Source organism: Mixophyes fleayi, chromosome 3 (assembly GCF_038048845.1).
Source record: "Mixophyes fleayi isolate aMixFle1 chromosome 3, aMixFle1.hap1, whole genome shotgun sequence".
Lineage (NCBI taxonomy): Eukaryota > Metazoa > Chordata > Amphibia > Anura > Limnodynastidae > Mixophyes > Mixophyes fleayi.
In genome coordinates this window covers 283182552-283205966 of record NC_134404.1, presented here as the reverse complement: position 1 = coordinate 283205966, position 23415 = coordinate 283182552, and the positions used below count along the sequence as shown (strand labels likewise).

At 40.4% G+C, this 23415-nt stretch overlaps 1 protein-coding gene across 5 annotated transcripts in view; it reads right to left on the bottom strand.

Moving 5' to 3' along the window:
• GALM (galactose mutarotase) overlaps positions 1-23415 on the bottom strand; it is a 254174-nt gene that overhangs the window by 201701 nt on the left and 29058 nt on the right. For 3 of the 5 annotated variants that reach the window (XM_075203703.1, XM_075203701.1, XM_075203702.1), the window contains exons 6-8: positions 19017-19158; positions 15682-15856; positions 10526-12412 (exon numbers count right to left, since the gene is read on the bottom strand). In XM_075203703.1, coding sequence (XP_075059804.1) covers positions 12335-12412; positions 15682-15856; positions 19017-19158 — 395 coding nt within the window. In that variant the 3' untranslated portion in view covers positions 10526-12334. Of the gene's footprint in view, positions 1-10525; positions 12413-15681; positions 15857-19016; positions 19159-23415 lie in introns of those variants that run through there. The other 2 variants (XR_012689749.1, XR_012689750.1) reach the window with 1 other exon arrangement.

Below are 23415 nucleotides of genomic sequence, written 5' to 3'. Positions count from 1 at the left end.
TAATTCGTACAGCCAGTACAGCAAATAGTCCCATTTTCCCTGTGAAGAAGAGTGGGGGGAGGGGCTATAGATTAGTCCAGGACTTAAGGGGAATTAACAAAGTTGTTGAGAGCCAATTCCCCGTAGTGCCGAATCCAGCTGTCATCCTCATGCAGATTCCACCGTCTGCCAGTCATTTTACTGTCATTGATCTATGTTCTGCTTTCTTTTCAGTCCCTCTTCACCCTGACTGCCAATACCTTTTTGCATTCTCCTACAGGGGAGTGCAATACACATGGACCAGACTACCCCAGGGGTTCATTGACAGCCCCAGTATTTTCTCCCAAGCCTTACATGACTGTTTGCAATCCTTTCAACCCCACAATGGGTCTGTTCTAATTCAATATGTGGACGATTTGTTGTTGTGCTCTGATTCTTTTATGTCATGTTTACATGATACTAAATTGTTGTTGCTTCATCTTTCACAAACAGGGCACAAGGTGGCAAAGGATAAATTACAGCCATGTCAGACTAAGGTCAAATACTTAGGACACTGCCTCACTAAGGGGCTAAGACACCTGACAACCGACAGAATTGAGGCCATACAACACATGACCCTGCCGCAGAGCCAGAAGCAGATTCGTACTTTCTTGGGGATGTGTGGATACTGTAGGTCCTGGATCCCAGGTTTTTCTATTCTAGCATTACCATTGCAGGAGCTAGTCTCTTCCTCAAAACCAGAACGTGTCGTACACACAGAAGAGTCAGAGCAAGCGTTCTTTAATCTTAAAGATAGTCTGACAAGAGCACCTGCATTGGGAATACCTGATTATGAAAAGCCTTTTGAGCTATTTTGTACAGAAGCTGATGGCTGTGCAGCAGGTGTCCTCACACAGAAACATGGTGACGCTAGCAGACCGGTAGCATACTACAGTGCACAATTAGACAATGTGGCAAGGTCACTCCCAACATGTCTTAGAAGTGTAGCAGCAACGGCCCTTCTAGTAAGTAAGAGTGAGGATGTAGTATTAGGACATAATTCAACCATCTATACACCCCATGCTGTATCAGCTCTGTTAAATTCAGCCCAAACCAGACATGTTTCTTCAGCTAGATTCACAAAGTGGGAACTAGCCCTGATGGCCCCCTCAAACATCACCATCAAACGATGTAGCACCCTAAATCCAGCTACATACCTTCCGTATGTGTCTCAAGAGACACAAAGGGTGGGAGGTGAGGAGACCCTGGTTGATGATGAGTTAGGCAAGAATACTGACACGCATGACTGTATGGAACACCTGAATCAGACCTTTACTGCAAGGCCCGACATACGTGACACCCCCTTAGAAAATGTAGATTTTACGTTTTATACAGACGGAAGTTGCCATAGACAGACAGAGACAGGAGAGCTATGTACTGGTTACGCTGTTGTAGACGATCAGGATGTGGTAGAAGCTGAACCCCTTGGTCCACCTCACTCAGCCCAGGTGGCGGAACTAGTAGCACTAAGGAGAGCGTGTGAATTGGCAGAGGGTAAATCAGCCAACATATATACTGACTCTAGGTACGCCTTCGGGGTAGTGCATGATTTTGGGGCCCTTTGGCGTCTTAGAAACTTTACGACAGCAGCAGGTACACCAGTGGCACACTCACAACACATAAAAGGACTTCTGACAGCGATACAGTTACCCAGAACAGTAGCCGTCATAAAGTGCAAAGCCCATACCTTTGAAGAAGACCCAGTGTCATTGGGCAACAACAGGGCAGACGAAGCTGCTAAATGGGCAGCTGGGCAACCTATGACTGTATCGACCGAGACTATGATGGTTTTTCAGACATTAGACACGCAGAAATTAATTGAAATGCAAGATTTGTGTTCCCTGCAGGAGAAGGCGGTCTGGAAGGCGAAGGGATGTGGCCAAGAGTCCTCAGGACTCTGGAGGGATGGACAAGGTAAGCCTGTAGCTCCCCGAACATACTATCCAAGCCTGGCTGAAGCAGCACACGGCCTGACTCACCTGGGTAAAGAAGGTATGTGCAAACTGGTGAGAGCATACTGGTGTGCTCCCGGATTTTCCTCTCAAGCTGGTAAGAAAGCAATGTCATGTCTTACTTGTTTGAGGAAAAATGTTGGGAAAACTATTCCAACTGAGCCATCCCACATCCCTCCTACAGACGGACCTTTTCAGGTAATACAAATTGACTATATCCAACTACCACCGTGCAGGAATCTAAAGTATGTGTTAGTGTGTATTGATGTGTTTTCCGGTTGGGTAGAAGCATATCCGGCAGCCACTAATACTGCTGTGTTCACTGCAAAGAAAATTGTACAAGACTTTGTGTGTAGGTTCGGTATCCCTAGAATCATTGAAAGTGATAGGGGTACCCATTTTACTGGTGATGTCTTCCAAAATATGTGTAAACTCATGGGAATCAGTAGCAGACTTCACACCCCTTACCGACCACAAGCCAGTGGTAAGGTGGAGAGAGTAAACGGTACTATCAAGAACAAACTAGGTAAGATAATGGCTGAAACTGGGTTGGCATGGCCTGAGGCTTTGCCGTTGGTCCTCCACAGCATTCGAACCACTCCTAGACCTCCTCTTAATCTGTCCCCCTTTGAGATACTGTTCGGACGACAACCTCATTTGATCGTGAGTCCACAAGACGACTTAAAGTGTAATAATGAAGTGACTGTACAATATCTTATAAGAATGAGTAGACAGCTGAAACAACAACAACAAAAACTAAAAATGCTGTCACCTGGTATGCCAGAAACGAACTGTCATGATGTTGAACCTGGAGACTATGTTATGATCCGCAATTTCTTACGTTCAGGTTGTTTAACAGACCGTTGGGAAGGCCCGTACCAAGTGCTGCTGACCAGTACTACATCACTGAAGGTTGCAGAGAGAGACACTTGGGTCCATTCCACCCACTGCAGGAGAGTCCATAATCCGGAGAAAGTGCAAGACAAGACTCAGACCGACGACATAGAGCTGTCACTTGTGAGCCTGTTCCGGGAGACCTAAAGCCTGCAGTTAAGACACCTGAACCAGAGACGTTGCCTCAGAACTATCTTTCCAGCGATGGAGTGGCGGTTTTTGTTTTTCTTTTGTTCCAGGATTTTCCTTGTTTTTACTTTTTCTAGGACATTCTATTTTTGTGAAGGAGAATGGAGGATGGAGGAGAGTTCTGGGAGTGATACGGATGAAATGGAGGCCGAAGAAAAGTTAATAGGATATCCTGAGCAGCCCATTATCAAACTTGGTCCAGGGGTTATGAAAAGGTCTGCTAGCTCAGGAACTCGGAGGCAGTGTGAGGGGCTATTGTCTGATGAGTATTGTATCTGCAAGTTCTGCAACTCCCTAGTTGACGAGAGATGCATCCAACGATGCCAGTCCCCCAGTACTCTGAATATAGGCGGGCATCCTTTGGAGGATTATCACTCCCTGGTGGGTAAGGTGCTAAACCAAACTGAGTGTTGGGTGTGCTCTCACGTGCCTCAAGGGCAGCATAACATAGGACTAGTGCCATTCCCTCTAAACATATCCGAAGTACTCGAATTAAGGGGTGGGAGGCCCATAGAAGGGAGGTACAATAACACTAGGTCCCCTAGTCTGACGCTTCGACAATACTCCATAGGCAGATCTTTGCTGTGCCTAAACATATCTCATGCAAAGCGCCTGGAGAATTGGGAGGCTGACCTATCAGATCAGACAATGGCTCGCCACACTCATTTTAGAGAGAGACTCACAAGGTCACTACTAGGCAGGAATGCTGATGGAAGTCACAAGTTAGGGCGCATAACCAAACATAAGAAGGTATCTATTGGAAAAGTCTCTACAGATAAATGTGAAAATATCATTAATGCCGACACGTGTCTAGAGCAGATGGAGACACTAGGCATGGGTAGTTTTATCAAAACTCTGTGTGATATAATTCATGGGCATACTGTTCCTTATGTTCTCCCTGATGATGTGTATTTTGTTTGTGGGAGGAAAGCTTATTCCTGGGTGACTCCGAGTTCCAAGGGCTTGTGTTTCTTAGCTAAACTGGTTCCTGAAATCATGACTATTACTCATGAAGAAATGGTAGATATTCACAAGACTACATCACCACCATACATACACACACAGTATGAACACCGTGGCAAGAGAAATATGATTCCTGGTGAGGAACCCATAGCTACAAAATTGATTAGTGAAACTGCTGGTTTCCAAGTTATGGTTGCTCTAGATCTCACCAGGACCGCTCGGGGAACATTAAACTTTAAATATATCCAAGACCTAGCTAAATTAATAGATAATATCACCGAGATGTATGATGACACTTTCAGGTATACTGGAAGGGAGCTACAAGCGTACAAGAAGGAGTTGGTGCAACATAGACTGGTACTAAATTATCTCACCTCTATTACTGGTGGGTACTGTGTGACACTGGCCACCCAGTTCGGTGTCAAATGTTGCACGTACATTACTAATAATACGGAAGACCCTAAAGAGGTTATAGACCGGAAGATGGATGAAATTTTGCAGCTGAAATGGGAATTTCGAAAGAGCCATAATTCTTCGTTATATGAGGTCGGGGAAAAGGTGGCGGGTTGGTTCTCATGGTTGAACCCAGCAAAATGGTTCTCCGGTCTGGGGAAGTGGGTACAGGAAATGATTGCGAGTGTAGGTAAGCTCCTTCTCCTTATACTGGGTGTCATCTTAGCAATTGGTTTAGTTGTCAAATGTGTTCCTACTGTGTTGAAGTGTGGAAAACGGTCTCATAAGAGTAACACTGAGAAAGAGACTGAAAGGGTGGTACCAGATACCGAGATCATGGTCTGTGAAGAAGTATTGTATAATCCTGAACTTGAAACGGTGATTGGGTGATAGTTTATTACACTATCAAAGGGTGGAACTGTCGAAGTCAGCAAATTGGATAAAGTCATTTCAATTAAAGTCTAGCAAACTTGGTTGTCTTTGTCTGAAAAGATGCGTACGGTACGCTATGACGTACAAGGGCACGCTACGGCGTGAAAGGGCGTACTCATCCACTACACGTGGCAGCAACAGTAATTGGTCTTTTACCATACATTCGCACAAACACGCATACTTATAAAATAGTACACATTATTGGTAGTTGCAACACATAGTCAGTTATGTCGAAATATAGTAGTATTTATATGTTATATCAGAGTTACATGCATATTAGTGAAATACACAGAACGGGTTAAAGGAATAACATCATGAGTGGTATCATAATGAACCTTGTTACATATCCTACTGTTTGGTGCGCTCTGCGAGGGAATCGCAGAGTGCATACGCAAGTTATGAATGATAGGGAATTATGAACTACTTAAGACCAAGGAATTCTGGCGGGAAGAGCAGAGCATACCCCCTGCAGAGATGACCCCCTCCTTTGGATTCCTTAGGATGAACCAGCCAATGATTGACGACCCCTTGGACATTCCTGAGACCCGGACCAATAGATGCAAGCCATACCATCTTCATTGTATTACTGTACTTGATTGTGTATATAAGCAGCAGCTTGTGATCCAGAGTGCAGACTTCTTGTCCCCAGACTTCAGGATTGAATGACTGCACTGGATCCAGAGTGCCTGCGTTAAGTAACGGCTGTATTTACTATTACATCGCTTGAGCATATTTTTTCCACTTATTACGAATAAATCTTTGTGCGTTGGAAACACAAATCGAGGTTCGACAATCGTTATTGGTTAGCGACAATACGCACATTACAGTACAATGAGTAAAGCAGTAGAAAGAGGTGAGAGGAGTTTGTGGCCAGCAGTGCGAAAAGATATGACAATGGGGATGTTAAAGTCTGAAAGTGAAAATTCTAAAAAAATTGAGAGGCAGGACCTGGGGAACCTTAGATGACAGCTACATGAAGGTGGAGTGAATAGAAGAACCGTTGAGAAAGAGAGAGAGGATTCAGGGGAGTGATCCCGAACTTAAACTGAACTTATTGGCACAATAATAGTATTACTTCCCTTAATGATATGTTCATTGAGGGATGATTTATGCTATTTGCTCAAGTTTGAGACATGTTCCAAGTTCAGTCCCAAGATTTTTACAAATATATTGAATTGGATTCAAAGCCAAACTTTACCTCAACATTATATTTCATAACTGCCAAACTCTTTGCTCAACCATATAGGAAGTATCACAGCATGGTATAATTTTATTTTGCCATGTAAACAACCTAACATGTTCCCATCACAAATAAAATGGGAAGCTGGTTTGAATACTACTTGTACAAAAAAGGAATGGGACAAAATATTTGGAAGTTGTCATTAAATCTCAAAGTGTATTAATCATTTAGAAATGTTAAATTGATTTACATTATGTACTTAACCCCAGCCAGGTTTCATAGGACATGGTTGAAGTTTTGTTGAAGGAACTGCGGTTCCGTGGGAGACCTGTTTCATATCTTTTGGGATTGCCCACTTATAAAACCTTTATGGGAAGAGGTATATTACCTAATTACAAAAGTTAATTGGATCAGACTTTGCGCCATCTCCCGAGACTGCTCATTGGCAACACTACCCGGTAATTCTTCCATCATAGATATGTAGTAGGTCAGATTCTCATTGCAACTAGAGCATTTATAGTGCAACGGTGGAAGGACCCATCTCCCTCAGTTTGCTAAAATAACAAAATTACAGAGCAGCTTTGTGATGGAGTCTGTAGAGCTTGAATATTAACTTTGGCAACTTCACCTCAAATTAAATGGCAAGTGGCATGTGTATATTATTGAACTGGAAGATTAAAAACATTCAGGACACTAAGAATATGTAGTATTATTTAAATTAATGTATATGTACCAAGGGAATGGCTGTAATGGATTGTTACATAACATATCATAATTGTTGATATATCTTTTGTATGTATAGGCTACAACTACTATAAATTCTGTGCCTGATAAAACTTCCTTGTACCTCTACCTTTATATTTGCCTCATTAAGCTACCCCTTCATTTAATTCTGTACTTCACAAGTTTTTTTTTTGCTTTTTTGTTTGAAACTCAATAGAAATGAGTAAGTAAAAATAAAAAAGGTTAGGGGACAAAAGGTTGGAGGGGAAACATTGTAAGGCGAGATGATGGGATGAGTGCAGAAACTTCATCCTCGGTTACTAGAGAGAATCATCATTTATATAGCTGCAACATACATAGCCGGTACCACACTAATGTATCTATTCAGCTGGGCAGTGGGACGTTTCTCAGAAATATGGCATCATCATCTAATATTTATATAGCTCCACTAATTCCGCAGCACTGTACAGAGAACTCACTCATATCAGTCCCTGCCCCATTGGAGCTTAGTCTAAATTCCCTATCATATACACACACACACACACACACAAACTGTGAGAGACTAAGGTCTATTTGTTAGCAGCCAATTAACCTACTGGTACGTTTTTGGAATGTGAGAGGAAACTGGAGGAAACCCACGTGGAGAACATACAAACTCCACACAGATAAGGCCATGGTCGGGAATTGAACTCCTGACCCCAGCACTGTGAGGCAGAAGTACTAACCACTAAGCCATTGTGCTGCCCAATGAGGGTGGATTGAGGAATATAATAAATGGGTGGAGTTGGATTTGGGATGAGGAAATATCTTGTTAAGTGGTTTCTATTTTGTCTTTAAAGTAGGTTGCAAAATCATTGGTTGTCAGAGAGGAAGGGGGAGGAGGTACAGGCGAGTTGAAATTGGCAGAGACATTGGTGGTTAGAAGGCTGGGTGTCTAATAGAGAAGTGAAGTAGGATTGCTTTGCAAGTGAAAGGACAGTGTTGTAAGAATGGTATGAATTGTTCTTTTATACCTACTAATTCTATTCATTTCATTCAAGTGCAGATTTTTATATGAAAACGAATGCGTAGAATCCTTCTTTATGCTGTTTTGGAAAGGTGGATTAAACACAAAGCAAGAACTGCAAAATATTTAATGTGGTGTTTTGAAAAAAAATGAACTAAAAGCAAATGTGTGAATTTTTTTTCTATTTCAATATAAAAAAAACCCCACCTTTGTGGGTAGTGCATAAACAAATTACTGATACTGATGTTGGAATGTGCTCAGAAAAAAATAGGCTCACAGGGGTGAGAAAAGTTTCAGCGGTGAAGGGGATAACTGATATATTTGAATAAACAAATTATGATTGAAATAACAAAGACATTACACAAAATGAATTAATCAGCAGGCATGAGTGATCCGGCATATAGATTCATTATATAAGAAAATAGAGATATAAATATTTCTGTAAAAAAATTATTGTATACATGAAAAACAATTATTGCCCAAAAATTGTGATATCCAAATAAGAATTCCATTAAAAACATGGTTTCTCTACAAAAACCTGCTTATTTTATGACTCAATGCTTGTTAATGATATCCCAATATGTAAACACGCAGATTTGAAAGAGAGTGCACTTTCTTTTTTTATATAAATACATTCAAAGTTGTGGATTTTTCCCTTGGTAGGCGTTATTATAGCCTGCTTCTGTTTTTTTCAGCTATGTGAATGGCTTCAGAATGGGGAGAGGACAGAAGGAAGTTTCGTTTTAGGTCTGCTGAGATGACATCTGTTATGATTCCATGATGTTTGGTAGTGACTGAGCCCTGTCTCATCGGGTATGATATAATTTATATTGTTATTACATTTATGGACAAAGCATGTGCTTGAGAAAGTACACCACACCCAACATGTCCCCCAATAAACAAGATTTGATTAGTCCAATACATAAACAGATTTTAACTTTTTTTTGGTACTCGTTAATTATACTGGCACTACTCGTTAGCACAATCTCCCGGCAGCTCAGTCCGTACATTCTTTCAGCTCTAGCCTGAGGGGTAGCAAGGTGCCATGGAGGCCAAAGCCAGCACCTGCTCAGGAGCTATCTCCATCCCTGTTGGTACAAAAATGTACATACTGCCACGTAGCTTCGGCACGGCCAATAGACGCATGGTCAGTGTGCAAGGGGCATGTCTACAGTTTTAGAAGTGCTATCCTTCCCCTCCAAACTTCCCAAACATTGTATTAAAAAAAATATGGGGGAAATTAGTTATATATAGACATACATACCAATCCGCCACTCAGTCCAACAGTGGACTATACTGATGGAATCAGGGCAGTGAGGGGTAAAGTTATGTTATTTTACTGACCATGAATGATAACAAAACAGAAACTGCATATAAATTGTATCAATCGATATAGACAGGAGATTGCAAATACAAATTGATATAATCAAATTATTGAGTACATTAAGTCAGTATAGACAGGAGACTGCACATTGCATGCTCAAGGAGAAACAACAGGGATGTATTGCAAGTAAGGCAAAGCAGGTATTATACTTTTATGCATAATAATTTGCCCAGTACTAGTGATAGATTTTCAATACAGAGAGAATCCTAATGACCAATATACAATACATACGCAATATAAAGAGCATCCTAGTGACAGACATACAATAAAGGGAGTATCCTATTGACTGCCATACAATACAGAGAACATCCTATTGCATTATCTACAATAAACTATGCTCTTTCAGGAAAATATAATGGGCCTAACTGACACAGTTCATCCTATAACATAACTGTAATGTGTGCTGAGCTGCTGGGAGCTTTCAGAATGTACAGGCAGAGCTAAAATAGTGTATAATTAACAAGCACCCTTTGTATTACGTCTCTGTCAATGCTAAATTCCTTGACTCAGGCCCTACGTGTTCATCATGACATTTTAATATAAATGAACGAATATATAAATATATATATAAATGTAATGTTATTTAACATTCTGGGTCCTTAGGTATGTCACTAGGGTGACTTTGCAGCTAGTTATATTAAAGGAAGAAACACCTGCTACAAAATATAGACTACGCTATATATAACAATGAAAATTTACTTTTTGGAGACCTTTGCATAGTTTAGATTACCAAATTCTACATATAGCAAAGAATACATAATGATAAGATATAGTGCATGTGCACGTCGGAGGATGTGTGTGGCAATGTCAACTTTTCAGATTAGATTTCTATATTATGTTTGGATGTACTTGGTACATGTGGCATTACTGTCCAAACAAAAATTATTTGTATACATTGAGTATATCAAGCACTTTGGAAATATGTTTTGAGTCATCAGTAGGTGGCACCATAACATTAAAGAAAATAGCAGGAAGAGGCGCACACTGTGGCTCTACTGATTAGCATGCAGGATTTTCAGCAGAAAATGAACATTAAACAGTCTACTTGTAAGGCACAGTTCCTGTTTGGACACACTGGTCAACCATCATGTTAGTCTGATCGTGACAGTCTCTAACCCAACAAACTTTGTTTGCACTTAATGAAAACTGGTGCATTGCAAATAAGAAATGCAGGTTACATAAACACGTTTTTGCAAGTACAGGCAGTGTGCTTCTCTACAAATTGGAATTATCTTGGTATAGGTATCACTGTTATTTACAAAAAAAAACAAAAAAAATCAACAACACACATCACCTCTGGCCTTGTGGAAAATAGGACAAGACTGCGAGTGTATTTGTTGTTTTAATATAATGATTTTATTAATATTTTTATTTTGCATATATCGGGGCAGAGTTGCTTTACCTCTGAGTTTACACATGTTTAAATAAATCTGAATACATTGGAATTATGTTACTGCCAACTATTAATAACACACCTTATCAACAGTTGAACCAATAACGATCTTGGTTCAAAAGAGGCTGCTATTTTCTATTTTATATCCCCTTGTCTGCCAGTTGTTGTTTTTTTTCTAGACTTCGCTTTTTATTTCTTGTTTTGCCCCAAGATACTGAGTATGCAGTTGAGGTGTTTGCAAATATTCAGTCACAGGTATATGGGTTTTATTTGCTTTTTGCAAAGGATATTGTTTGCATTCCTAAAATTAATTGCTTTGTAAAAAAAATTAATGATTAATGTCTTAAAATTAGGAAATGTTTATATTTAATATGTAACGTCCAACAGATTGTGAGAACCAACAAGCTCTGAATTTGATGGCATGACACTTGAACAGAGCTCTTGATTGGCTCATGGATATTCTCAAGAAGTAGTGCACAATTTATTGAAAGCCTTAAAGTCTCTCGCTACTAAAGTTTCTACTTTCAGTATGTTTTACCACATATGCTAATCTTCTCAGGACATTTTAGTTTTATATTTTACATAATGATAACAGTAGAGTAGTGCCTTTTCTGTTATATGTACTGCTTGTATTTCTGGGCGTGATTTTCAGTAGAGATCCAATACTAATTGTACTGTCCTGTTGTAATGAAAAGTATAGAATTACCAAAAGTCATGGTCAAAATAAACAGAAGTGGCAAAAATTGACAATTTTCTGCTCACTGAGCAAATTACAAATTAATCTTATAACAAATATACAAAACATCCATCCCTGAACACAAAGCACACACAAGTCCAAATATATTCTTGGCTAATAATTAGACATTTTACATCCTTACATTACATTTTGCTGTAAATTGTAATTAACATCTTATAATTAACCATATGTTTATGAAAATATAATATTTACTGGCCCGTTCTACCCAAAACTTCTTTTGGAGTCGCATGTGTGGAAGCGGTCACATGTCACTTCTTTCGCCCCTCACGAATCACCGGAAATTGGTATATGTGATCTATGGCACATATATTAGTTACCGTAATTCATAAATTTATCCAGACATGCAAAGGTCTGAACAGCCAATTTGATCATTTTAGGCCAAACTGGCTTCAAATCATTGCATTTATAGATCACAAATTCAATGTTTAAGTATATATTAAATCTGAATGAATTAGACATGGATTTGTAGAGAATTATTAAGGGTTATTTCCAAACAGCAAAAAAATATAGATACACACATTTTCACAAATGCACCTTACATTTAATTAGGCAAACACAGTTCATTTTTACACAACATAATAAAAATTATAATTCTTTATTTTGCCAGTAATTTAAATATCTAAAAGTACATATGAAGAACTAGATATATACTACAATACTAAGTTAATGGATATGTATTGTTAATTTTTTATCATTATGCATGTGACTATTTATACACTGTGTTCCCCAAACTGTTAATAGTAAGTTTCAAATAATCACACGTTGATTTTATTGAAAATACATTTTTACAATCAAGGCAAAATTGTGTATCAGAATGTTGATTTATGAAGCCCTTTTAGTCTTGAGATCTTCAATTGTGGCTATATCTTTGAGATGATGATTGTGTAGTATAACATACTCACTGGAGAGCATACTTATGCTTAGGCTGGGTTATGTAGTTTCTTAGGAGGTGGTCCCAAGTTGTCTGTCTGCTATAGAGTACAGTATAGGTTATTGCAGAGAGAAATTAAACAAAGTGGTCTGGTTATACTCTTCTCCTGGGTGCAGAAGTGTGTTCGGGAATTGTGGCTGTAAATAAGATATAAAAGTATTTACTATCAGAAGTATGTTGACGAAAAACAAGAACACTTTCCTTTCCCGTCCGATTTCACCAACTTTGACATCATTCATCAATGTAGATCACAGACACCTCAGATAATATAATCCTGATTGATTTCAATGTAAGAATTTAGCGATTTCTATTGCCCAGCCCTAGAGGTCAAACAATAAATAAAACCATCTTCAACAACCCTCCCCCTTAGGGAGCCATGGATATCCCTATCTCCCAGTGACAATAATAAAGCTTAAATAAACTGAGAACATTAGTACTTTTGAAGAAATCAAATTTATAGATCACTGGTAAAGTGCTAAATTCTTATATCATACCAATAAAACCAATGTAGACCTACAAAGCTTAGTGCAAGGGTGGAAACCTACAGTATATAGTAAGAGATCCCCAGACACCAGAGGAACCATACTGGCAAAGTAGGGACACAATGAGGTAAATAGCAAGTGATTGACAACCTCTTCCACAGAAGTTATGGACTTTTTTGGGACAGTCAAATAATTCGATGAAGTAAACTAAACTGATTAATATTGTTTTACCGTGCGATTACCATTAGTACGCCACTGGAATGACGCAATCGCACGGTAAAACAATATTAATCAGTTTAGTTTAATTCATTTAATTAATACACACATTTACATTCGCACTTACATTTGTAAATAATACACATTTATTAAGGTTTCAATTCACATTTATTTATTAGGAAAATATATTAGAGATTATTTATACATAAAATATATTATAATAAATATATCTAAGGCTCAGGATATAGGAAATGTATCATGTTTAGTGTAATTTTGATCTGCACATTACCATCAGGAATCCATTACTATCGCCGAAGCGATTGCTTCCTGCAATCGCTAGTTATGAAAGATAGGGATTGATGTTTAAAATGATATTGTGTTTGGAATACAGATAGGTTGGTTTAAACTGGATTAGGTCGGTTCCCTTAGAAGTGGAGTTGAATATAAGCTTAAAGTTACTATCAAGTAAATAAAGATTCTAGATGCATGCAGCGCAAAGAGGCAAGAGATCAATACCCCTAGACTACAGCATCCTATAGAGGCATGCAGTTTCAACTAGAAAGATATACAAGGGAAATTACAACACTTGAGAGACAAACTTCTCTAAAATCTGCAGAATATGTATGACTTAAATACAGCTTCTTGCAATAACAAAACCACCAGACATCTAGCACACAGAAAAAAAATACCTTTATACAGTTACTAAACAAGTATGCAGCTTCTACTGTACAGATAACAAAGTGGAAAAAGCTATTAATAGAATCGGACAGTTAAACAGGGAAAAACATTATTTAGCCTCTTCTAGAAGTTTAGTTTCTAACAAACAGACAACACATAGAGGCTATGTGCTATAACCATGCCTCCCAACTGTCCAGTATTTAAGGGACTGCCGGGTGTGTCCTGCTCACTGGCAGCCGTTTGTGGCAATGTGAGGGTATTTTCCATAAGCGCTGGGCACATCCTCAGAGCATGGTATGCCCCAAGGGAGTCACACATCCTGCATTGTGTGATTACACCTTCTTTTAATTGGCACACACATCCTGATTTACACATTCCCCAATGCTTGGAGATCTACTGTAACTCATAGTTGCCAAATTTACTCCTCTGCCCTTACACTTTTAGGTTTACAGAAAATACACAGCTATAATTGCTTCTAATACCAAGATCCCCCAGAGAGGTAAGAGCTTTTACCCTATGCTAAAAATGCTAACATTTTACAAAGCATAAATAATTTCAATACAACCAGCAGGCAGAGTACAACCAACAATCAGAACAGTGTATTGTTAGACCCCATAGCAAAACTTGGGTAGACTCCCAGGCTTTCCGATCAAATGCAGCAATCCCATTAGATGCCTTTTTAACATAAATCACTTTGGAAGGATATAATAAGAATGTTGGTATTTACCATTTTCCTTGTTTTTGTTCAGGCTGGTATTAATGATTTATAATCCTGCACAGTGTCATGGACTATTATAGCAATCACATTCATATGGCACATGATGTAATGAGCAGAGATACTTTGGAACACCACTTTGAGCTCTGTCTGTTGTGTGTACTGTAAAACCCTCCCCTTACTCCTCCCCCTCTGCCATCACATGAAAGGCTGAGAGCTATAAGCCTGTGTCTGTGTAACTGGCAGCCATATTTTTGCAACCTCTAGAGAGATTTTGAAAAGGAGATAATGATTTGTGAAAAGGAGAGCTAAGAAAAACCACAGTGACAATGATCAGACGCAAGCGCAAAAGAATCTTAACTTGCTATTTAAAGGGAAAAAATAAACCAATGCGGGATTGCTCTTTTAATACATAAACACTTATATCACATAAAGATTCAGGGTCTTATTTAGCATTAGGAGCAAATAAAGTATTGCACCTGGACAAATTATGTTGCCAACTCTCCCAGAATGTCCAGAAGACTCCCGAATTCCGGGTAGGTCTCCTGGACTCCTGGGAGAGTTGGCAATTCTCCCGCATCTGCCCACTGCCTAGTGAAGTGGGCAGATTTCAAGCCTCCATGATCTGATTCTCCGGGAACTGCATCATTTTGGCCCGTTCTCAAATGATGAATGATGCGTCTAAAATGACGCATCATTACATCACAGGGGACAAGGCCAATATGATGCAAATTGCGGCGCCCCGTCCCCTTACAGAGACTCCCGGAGCCCAATCTTCAAAGGTTGGCAACTATGGTTTACATGTAGCACACAAATAGTGGGCATCTGTACTTTAACACTGCGATACAGAGTTGAGTTAGGTCTTCCACCCCAGTCTCAACTCTAAATCTGTCTGCACATTTTAAATTCATATTCCAGAAATCTACTGAGTGCAAAAGTGTAAGCCTCATGTAAGTATGAAAAAAGACATAACCTTATATAACAAAACTAGTAAAATAAAGATAAAACTGCACACAAACAAACCAGACATAGCAGGCTCAAAACATAATAAAATAAAATTCAGAATATGGAGGTTTCTGTGGCCACCTAGTAAACTCACAGCAATTAGCAGAACACCACCCCATCCTCCACAATGTAATAACCATGTTGTAGACAGATAAAGCAACTGAGCAGACGTACATTCAGTGCTGAACTAAATGCACATATACATCAGTGAGCCACTCACCAGAGGAAGAGGCAAAATTCACCTACAAGAGAGTACAAGTTCTGTTATCAAATCAGGAGAAAACAAGTCATTCATATGGAATGTATTTACCTTATTTACAGCATCTGGCCATGCCTGAGTCTCAAGGCAAAGTGCAGAATGCTTAGGATACACAGCACCACCTTTTCCCTTGAGTGATCCATCCAAGAAATTAGCCGTATAGAACTGGACTCCAGGTTGAGTTGTGCAGACACTGAGCACTCTGCCACTTGGCTTGTGATACACCCTGTATTAGAAATTGCTGTATTAGTTGTTAATGTTAAATAATTGGATGGTGATCAAAATTTTCTGTACACCACAATCAGTAGCGATGCAATCTATATGCAACATAATTATTTTCACAACAACCTTTTATTAAGCTTAACATTTACTAATCTTTTTATATAAAATAAAATGGTAAAGATGCTAAAATATGTTTCCAACGTACAAATTACATAGTGCTTGATATTAATCTGTCCACAATTACATGAGAACATCTCCGGTATTATTTGTGTAGCATTCGCACTCTGTGAACGCTAGTTCATAGTGATCATAAAAACCAGTTTATACAGGTCTAGAGGTGGGAAACTGAAGAATAGACAGCTGGCAGGTTCAAGGAACAATGACCAGAAGAATCCACCAATGCTGTACCTAGTTCTTGGGAAGTCAAGACCCTTTGACCTATGAATGAAGACCTTAATACTGTAACTGTGTAAGTGTGATGTTGCTGCTTTTTTCCAACTGTGCAGTATATAAATTGTACCCCTCTGGCTTTGGAAACCAGAGCGTTCTGATAGAAGCTTGTGCATACCAAACTTTGCCATTTAATATAGTTTGCGAATAAAACCTATGTGCTTTGGAACCACAGCGATCGCATCGGACAATCTTTATCTTAAATGATAGTTACAGACTTAACATACTATAAATTATTTCAAGTAATTACCAAATTATGCAGAAAAAGGTAGTAGATTGATTGACATCTGTAATAATTCAGATTGTGTACACATTTACTTAAATATACAAATAAATATGCATCCATCATGTTTGTGACTGGTTTCTGGGACCAGATGAGAAAATAGTGAAGTACATGAAATAATATGGTTTGGCCAAATAAGATATGAATATGCAGTGTTTATATAGGTCAGAATAAACACAGTCTTTGTTTTCACCTTTACTGTGATGGAAAACACCTATACTATATGTAAACAACTCCTGACCAAATACCAATGACATTCTGTCTCTGGCAAATCACACCAAAACAGGTTCATATAAGATGTGGGTATGCAAATGTAACCACATAAGGACTGTCGCAGCCTGCTAATAGACTATAACACCCTTGACAGTCCTGAGGAAGAAGAAGACGACGACAATTGATGGTTATTGATTGTTGTCTCCCTCATCTCCTTCTTCCCATTGTGTGTTTTTTATCAATAAAATCCTTGGTTTGTGCCTCCTCTCCCTTACCCCCTCCAACTTATTCCCCTATCACAGTTTGAAGTATTATTGTATGTTATGCCTTATTTATGCACCCTTCCCTTTTTGTGTTAGTCCACAATAAAGCTTTGGGCTCGTGACTTCCCCACCCTACCCCTCTCACCTACCGTCCCCCTCACATCTACCGTTTTTTATAGCAATGCTATAATGTGCAAGTTTGAATGGTTAGTGCAGTACTTGATGTATAGTATAGGCCAGTGGTTCCCAAACTTTTGCAGTTCGCGGCACCCTTAGAGTCTCCATAATTTTTCAAGGCACCCCTCCAAAATAATTACCGAGCAGTCCCGTTTTATAAGTAGTCAAAAAGACGTAATAAGTATTTAGGTCAGAACAGAAATACTTATTTAGTTGTATACAAAAATAATACAGATAAATCCAATCCAAAAATAATTTACAGCTAACACACTCTGTGCCCCCTGCATCCACACACTCATCCACACACTCAGTGCCCTCTACATCCACACACACACTGTGCCCCCTGCATCGACACACTCTGTGCCCCCTGCATCCACACACTCTGTGCCCCCTGCATCCACACACTCAGTGCCCCCTGCATCCACACACTCAGTGCCCCCTGCATCCACACACTCAGTGCCCCCTGCATCCACACACTCAGTGCCCCCTGCATCCACACACTCAGTGCCCCCTGCATCCACACACACACTGTGCCCCCTGCATCCACACACACACACACTGTGCCCCCATGCTCTGTCCCCTCAGCCTCCGCCCGCTCTGTCCCCTCAGCCTCCGCCCGCTCTGTCCCCTCAGCCTCTGCCCGCTCTGTCCCCTCAGCCTCTGCCCGCTCTGTCCCCTCAGCCTCTGCCCGCTCTGCCCCCTCAGCCTCTGCCCGCTCTGCCTCTGCCCGCTCTGCCCCCACAGCCTCTGCCCGCTCTGTTCCCTCAGCCTCTGCCCCCTCAGCCTCTGCCCCTCGCTGTGCCCCCGCCGTGGACAGGAAGAAGAAAAAACAAAACAAAAAAACTACTTACCAAGGCGGCGGTGCCCGGGACCCAGCATCCTCCTCCTTCCTCGCTTCTCACTGAATGCCGGGCGCGACGTCACGCCCGGCATTCAGTGAGAAGCGAGGAAGGAGGAGGATGCTGGGTCCCGGGCACCGCCGGATTGGTAAGTGTTTTTTTTTCTTTTTTCTTCCTGTCCACGGCACCCCTGTGACAGCGCCGCAGCACCCCTGGGAGCCGCGGCGCACAGTTTGGGAACCTAGGGTATAGGCTGTTATATCTTACTGCGTACACTTGAATGTAATGTATTGTATGTGTGTTTTGTATTTTATGCAAAATAAAGCTATTTTTTCAATCAAAAAGTGGGTACGCAAATGTGTCCTCATGCAGACCTGTCAGTAGTATATTTTGCACCGGATATACTGCAGGTGCAAATAACCGCTGATGACAATGACTTGTCGTAAACCAGGCACATATGCTGCCCGTGTGGAGGTGGATCTCAAGATGTGCCGCCCGGCTTTGCATAATGGTGGAACTAACCCATGTTTTTTTTAGTCAAAAATAACATGACTGAAGCATTCTTTATTAATGATAGATTAAGCACATCCTTATTTAGAGGAACAGCTAATGATAGATTAGTAATATTGAAATTATTGCTAATTGTTTTTACTTTTTTCAATAAAATGTAATTTTACCATCTACAAGATTGGGGCAATAATACATATTTTCAGAAATTCCTGTATACTTTAGTGATATCAACTATTAGGGGACATTGTACTAACTTAAGGGTATATCAAGATCCCAGTAACAGGTGAAGCCTAGTAAGCTCCCCATGAATCATTACAGTAGTAATAAATAATCAGATCAGACCCATTATCCTGGCATTTAATTTGCCCTGCAAAAAAAAAGTAGAACTCCAAGTTTGACAGATAGTAAACTGTGATATGTTTTCCTTACCTTGCACAATGTTGAGGTTTCTGTGTTACACTCAAGCAGAAGTTGTGATCATAGCCATTTATTTGCAATTTGCCCATCTGGTTCCCAAGGTTAACTGGCTTCCTCAAGTCAAAGCAAGTTCCCTGAACTGTTGCCACCTCTCCTGTAACAATCATTAGAAATGAGAGTACAGTTTATGCCAGATGATTTGTTGGAATTTGTTAGAAGTTGTGTAACAATTATTCATTAAAAATAATAAGTAACACTGTAACAATTGCGATCTGCCATTGCCAAGCAATCAAAGCGACAGGTCCAATTTATACCTAAAAATGGCCACTATAAAACAATGCCCACTGCCTACAAAGCAGGGATAACCATTTAGGGGACTGAACCAATAATTATGAGAAAACAGTCTGCCAAATGTGCCTCATGTCTCAGTAGGCTGCCTCTGTTGTCCACAGGCAATAGGTACACTTTAGTTAACTGAAGAGTATCCTCAACCATTGATTGCTGTCCTAAATTATGATGCCATTACTATATATAGTAAGGCAGCAGGCAGCCCTGCGCACTGTGTTCTTAGCTGCAGCCAACAAAACAAGGCTCATGTAGCATGGAAGTGAGGTTGTCTTGGACACACAATTGCTTCTTGTAAACTTAGACACAGCAACCATTCATTGACCCCAAGAGTCCCTGCCAGCATGATCCATACATGTCCACTATCCGGAACATTCGAGAGAATCCCTAATTCTGGGTAGGTCTCCTGGGAAAGCAGGCCATTCTCCCACTTCATTGTGAAGTAGGTGAGATGGGGCCTCCATTTCGATCCCCCCTCCCCGCTCCTGGGGACAACCAGTGTGGTGTCCCCCCAATTCCCTTCCAACCAGCCCTAGGCTTTGCCAGCCAGGGCTGGTTGCACTATAGCAGGGGAACCCACAGCGTGGGGTCCCCCTGCCATAATGACATACAGCTCCAGGCTGGTCAGCACAGGGATGGATTCCCTAGGAAGTTGGGGTTTGCAAAAAATTGCAGGCCCACTCCCTAAGGGTACCTAGCCCCAGGCTGACAGCACTAGGGCTCTTCCCTAGTGAATGAAACACTATTTTACATTGGTGAACTACAGGTCCCAGCAAGTCCAGGCAAACCAGACACAGCGTGAAAATGCTGAAATACTAGGGTCTCCAGAGGTGCAAGTTTGGTCCAGACTACAAGTAGTGAAAATGTAAATCATTTGTTTTAGGATTAGAAAAAAAACAAATACAGGAAGTGCAATAATGTTTCGATTAAGAACACTGTAATGGCATGTCACTAATAAGGTCAAACTGAGGTGAAGTTAGTGACATGTCCCAGATATCGGTCCTGAGAGCACATATAAAAGAACATATATAGGTGGGTTGTCTTGCACATATTTGAATGAATCAGTTCGCTGATCAAAGACAAAAAAACTACCCGATATCTGTTACCAGCTTCCTGGAAAGTACACAGTAAATGCCAGACTTGATTGTAATTTCCCATGAAGCAGTTATAGATTCAGCCACATCATACACTAGTTGGTGTCACAGGGAAGGCTTAAATATCTAGAGCTTAAAAATAAGCAGTATTAAGGGCAGAGTGTTCTACACTAAAGAGAACACTTATATTGGACATATATGGACACATGCGGGTTTATAACATATATTACCTAATCCCATACATCCCAAATGACCCTATTTTGGCGTGACGCCCCAATTCGGCTTAGTTGGAATGTTGGGTGGGGCTCTGACTAAATATGCCCATTTACGGATGTAATTTGGGCATAACTGTGCAGAGCTTATTTTGACCCGCTTTCGGGATTCTGATTGTTGGGATCTATGAAATACATAGTTTGCGCTACTCAGCAAAATACTCTGAGAATTTTAATAGTGCTACAGAATAAAGCACCAACATATTATGTAGTGCAGTACATTGAGGAGTCATGGTACAAATAAATAACATATAACAACATGAAAGATAGCCTTTCCCAAATTATCTTACAATCTAAGAGGTTTGGGGAACAATTTGTACTTAAGGTAGCGGATTAATACTTGTAACTGTTCTTGGGGAAAGTGTTACATTTTTTTTTTCAAAAACACTCTAAATTTTAGTGTAAATTTTGAAAACATTTACACTAAAATATTAATTAAAAGTGCCATTTTAATTAATATTTAGACTATTTAATTAACATTTAGACTATAATATTAATTAAAATTAATTATCCCTTTGTTTTTTTTAAAAAGAACATGAAATTCCCCTATAGATGCCACACACTCAGCTCAAATTGAGGCATATTTAAAGGAGATCAGTTTTCCCACTCTCTCAAGATCAGATAGAGATAAACTGGAACAACCTTTCACTGAAGGGGAGTTGAGGGAGGCAATTAAATCAACACCTTCAGGTAAAAGTCCGGGCCCTGATGGCTTTTCCATGGCATACTATAAGACCTTTAAAGATAAATTGATACCCCTGATGGTGCCGGCCTTTAATGCAATCTCCAACGACTCCGCTTTCTCCCCGCAGAGTTTGGAAGCCCATATAACGGTGATCCCCAAAGAAGGAAAGGACCCCTCTCAATGTGCAAGCTATAGGCCTATTTCCTTGCTGAACGTAGACGTTAAGTTGTACGCAAAACTTATCGCAAATAGATTAAAATACCTACTCCCAGATCTGATTCACTCAGATCAGGTGGGCTTTGTCCCGGATCGCGAGGCACGGGACAACACCACCAAGGTGATAGATTTGATTTACTCTGCTTCATGCTCAACAACGGCTTCAATGCTCTTGTCTACAGACGCAGAAAAGGCCTTTGACCGTGTGAGTTGGCCGTTTATGAGAGGGCTCCTGGAGCATCTTGGATTAGGCCCATTGGGACTTCATAGAATCTTAGCACTCTATCGACAACCCAGGGCTAGAATTAAAATTAATGGTGATCTGTCGGAAACGGTGATGATTAATAATGGCACTAGGCAGGGGTGTCCGCTGTCTCCGCTCATATTTGTGCTGTGCATGGAGGCGTTGGCAAGGGCAATCAGGGCCAATCCGAATATATCTGGTGTTCAAGTGGGTGAGAGAGAACATAAACTCGCTTTATTCGCGGACGACCTTTTGGCCGTTATTACCAACCCGGTTGTTTCCCTACCCAACTTGGTTAAAGAATTCGGAAGGTTTGGTTTACTATCTAACTTCAAAATTAACTATGGCAAGTCAGTGGCTCTGAATATTAATACCCCGGCCCCCGTGGTGGAGGGTTTAAAATGTGCCTTCCCTTTTATTTGGCATCCCACCCAATTGAAATATTTAGGCGTGGTACTTTCTAACGATCTCTCGCGCTTATACGACCTCAACTTTAAACCACTTCTTGGGAATCTCCGGACTGATTTGAGAGAGTGGCAGAGCAAGAATTTCACATGGATAGGTAGGGTTAACATTATAAAAATGAATGTCCTACCTCGACTTCTCTACCTCATACAGACGTTACCTATTTTAATCCCCGACTCCTGGTTTCAGGGCATCCAACGTTTGGTGCGGGACTTTGTGTGGAGTGGGAGGCGCCCAAGATTCAAGCACGAAACTTTATTTAGACGAAGACACTTGGGGGGTCTCCAGCTTCCCCACATACCCTCATACTATGATGCTGCAATCTTAACCAGAATAATGGAGATGTCAGTTCAAGAGGGTAAGAAACAATGGGTAGCGATCGAATCATCATATCTCGACTCTTCTAGTACTACGTTAATTTGGTTAATCAAAATACCCAGAATCTCACACCCTACCCTAGGGCCCACTCTTATTAAATGGTCTAAGTTAAGAACTCTTACTCATATATCATCTTTAACATCCCCACTAACGCCATTGTTCAATAACCCTAAGTTCCCCCCTGGAACTACTCCATAAGCGTTTAACCTGTGGTTGCGAGCAGGAATCCATCGTGTCGGCCAGTTGGTGGGAGCTACTGGGGTCCTCTCATTTGTAGAGATTCAATCTAAGTGGAAACTACCCAATAGAGAGATCTGGCGATATCTCCAGCTTAAACATTTTCTCTCCTTTAGTCTCTCAAAACATGATATTAATAGGAATCTGACAGTCTTTAAATCCCTTTGTAGCAAACCTCACCACACCCCACACTCCTTATCGACTATCTACAAACTCTTAATCGAGTTTCGCTTTAGATCTCCCCTGAAATTCCTCTTGGAATGGGAAAGGGATCTAGGAATAGAACTACGAGAGACTGATTGGTCGAAAATTTTCCAGGCAATCCATGCTTGCTCACCTAACGTCTCAATATTAGAGACCCACTTTAAGGTTCTTACCAGGTGGTACAGATGCCCGGAACATCTTGCAAAAATGTTTCGCGGTCTGTCTAGTGCCTGCTGGAGATGTAGTTTAGGACCAGGATCTTTATTACATA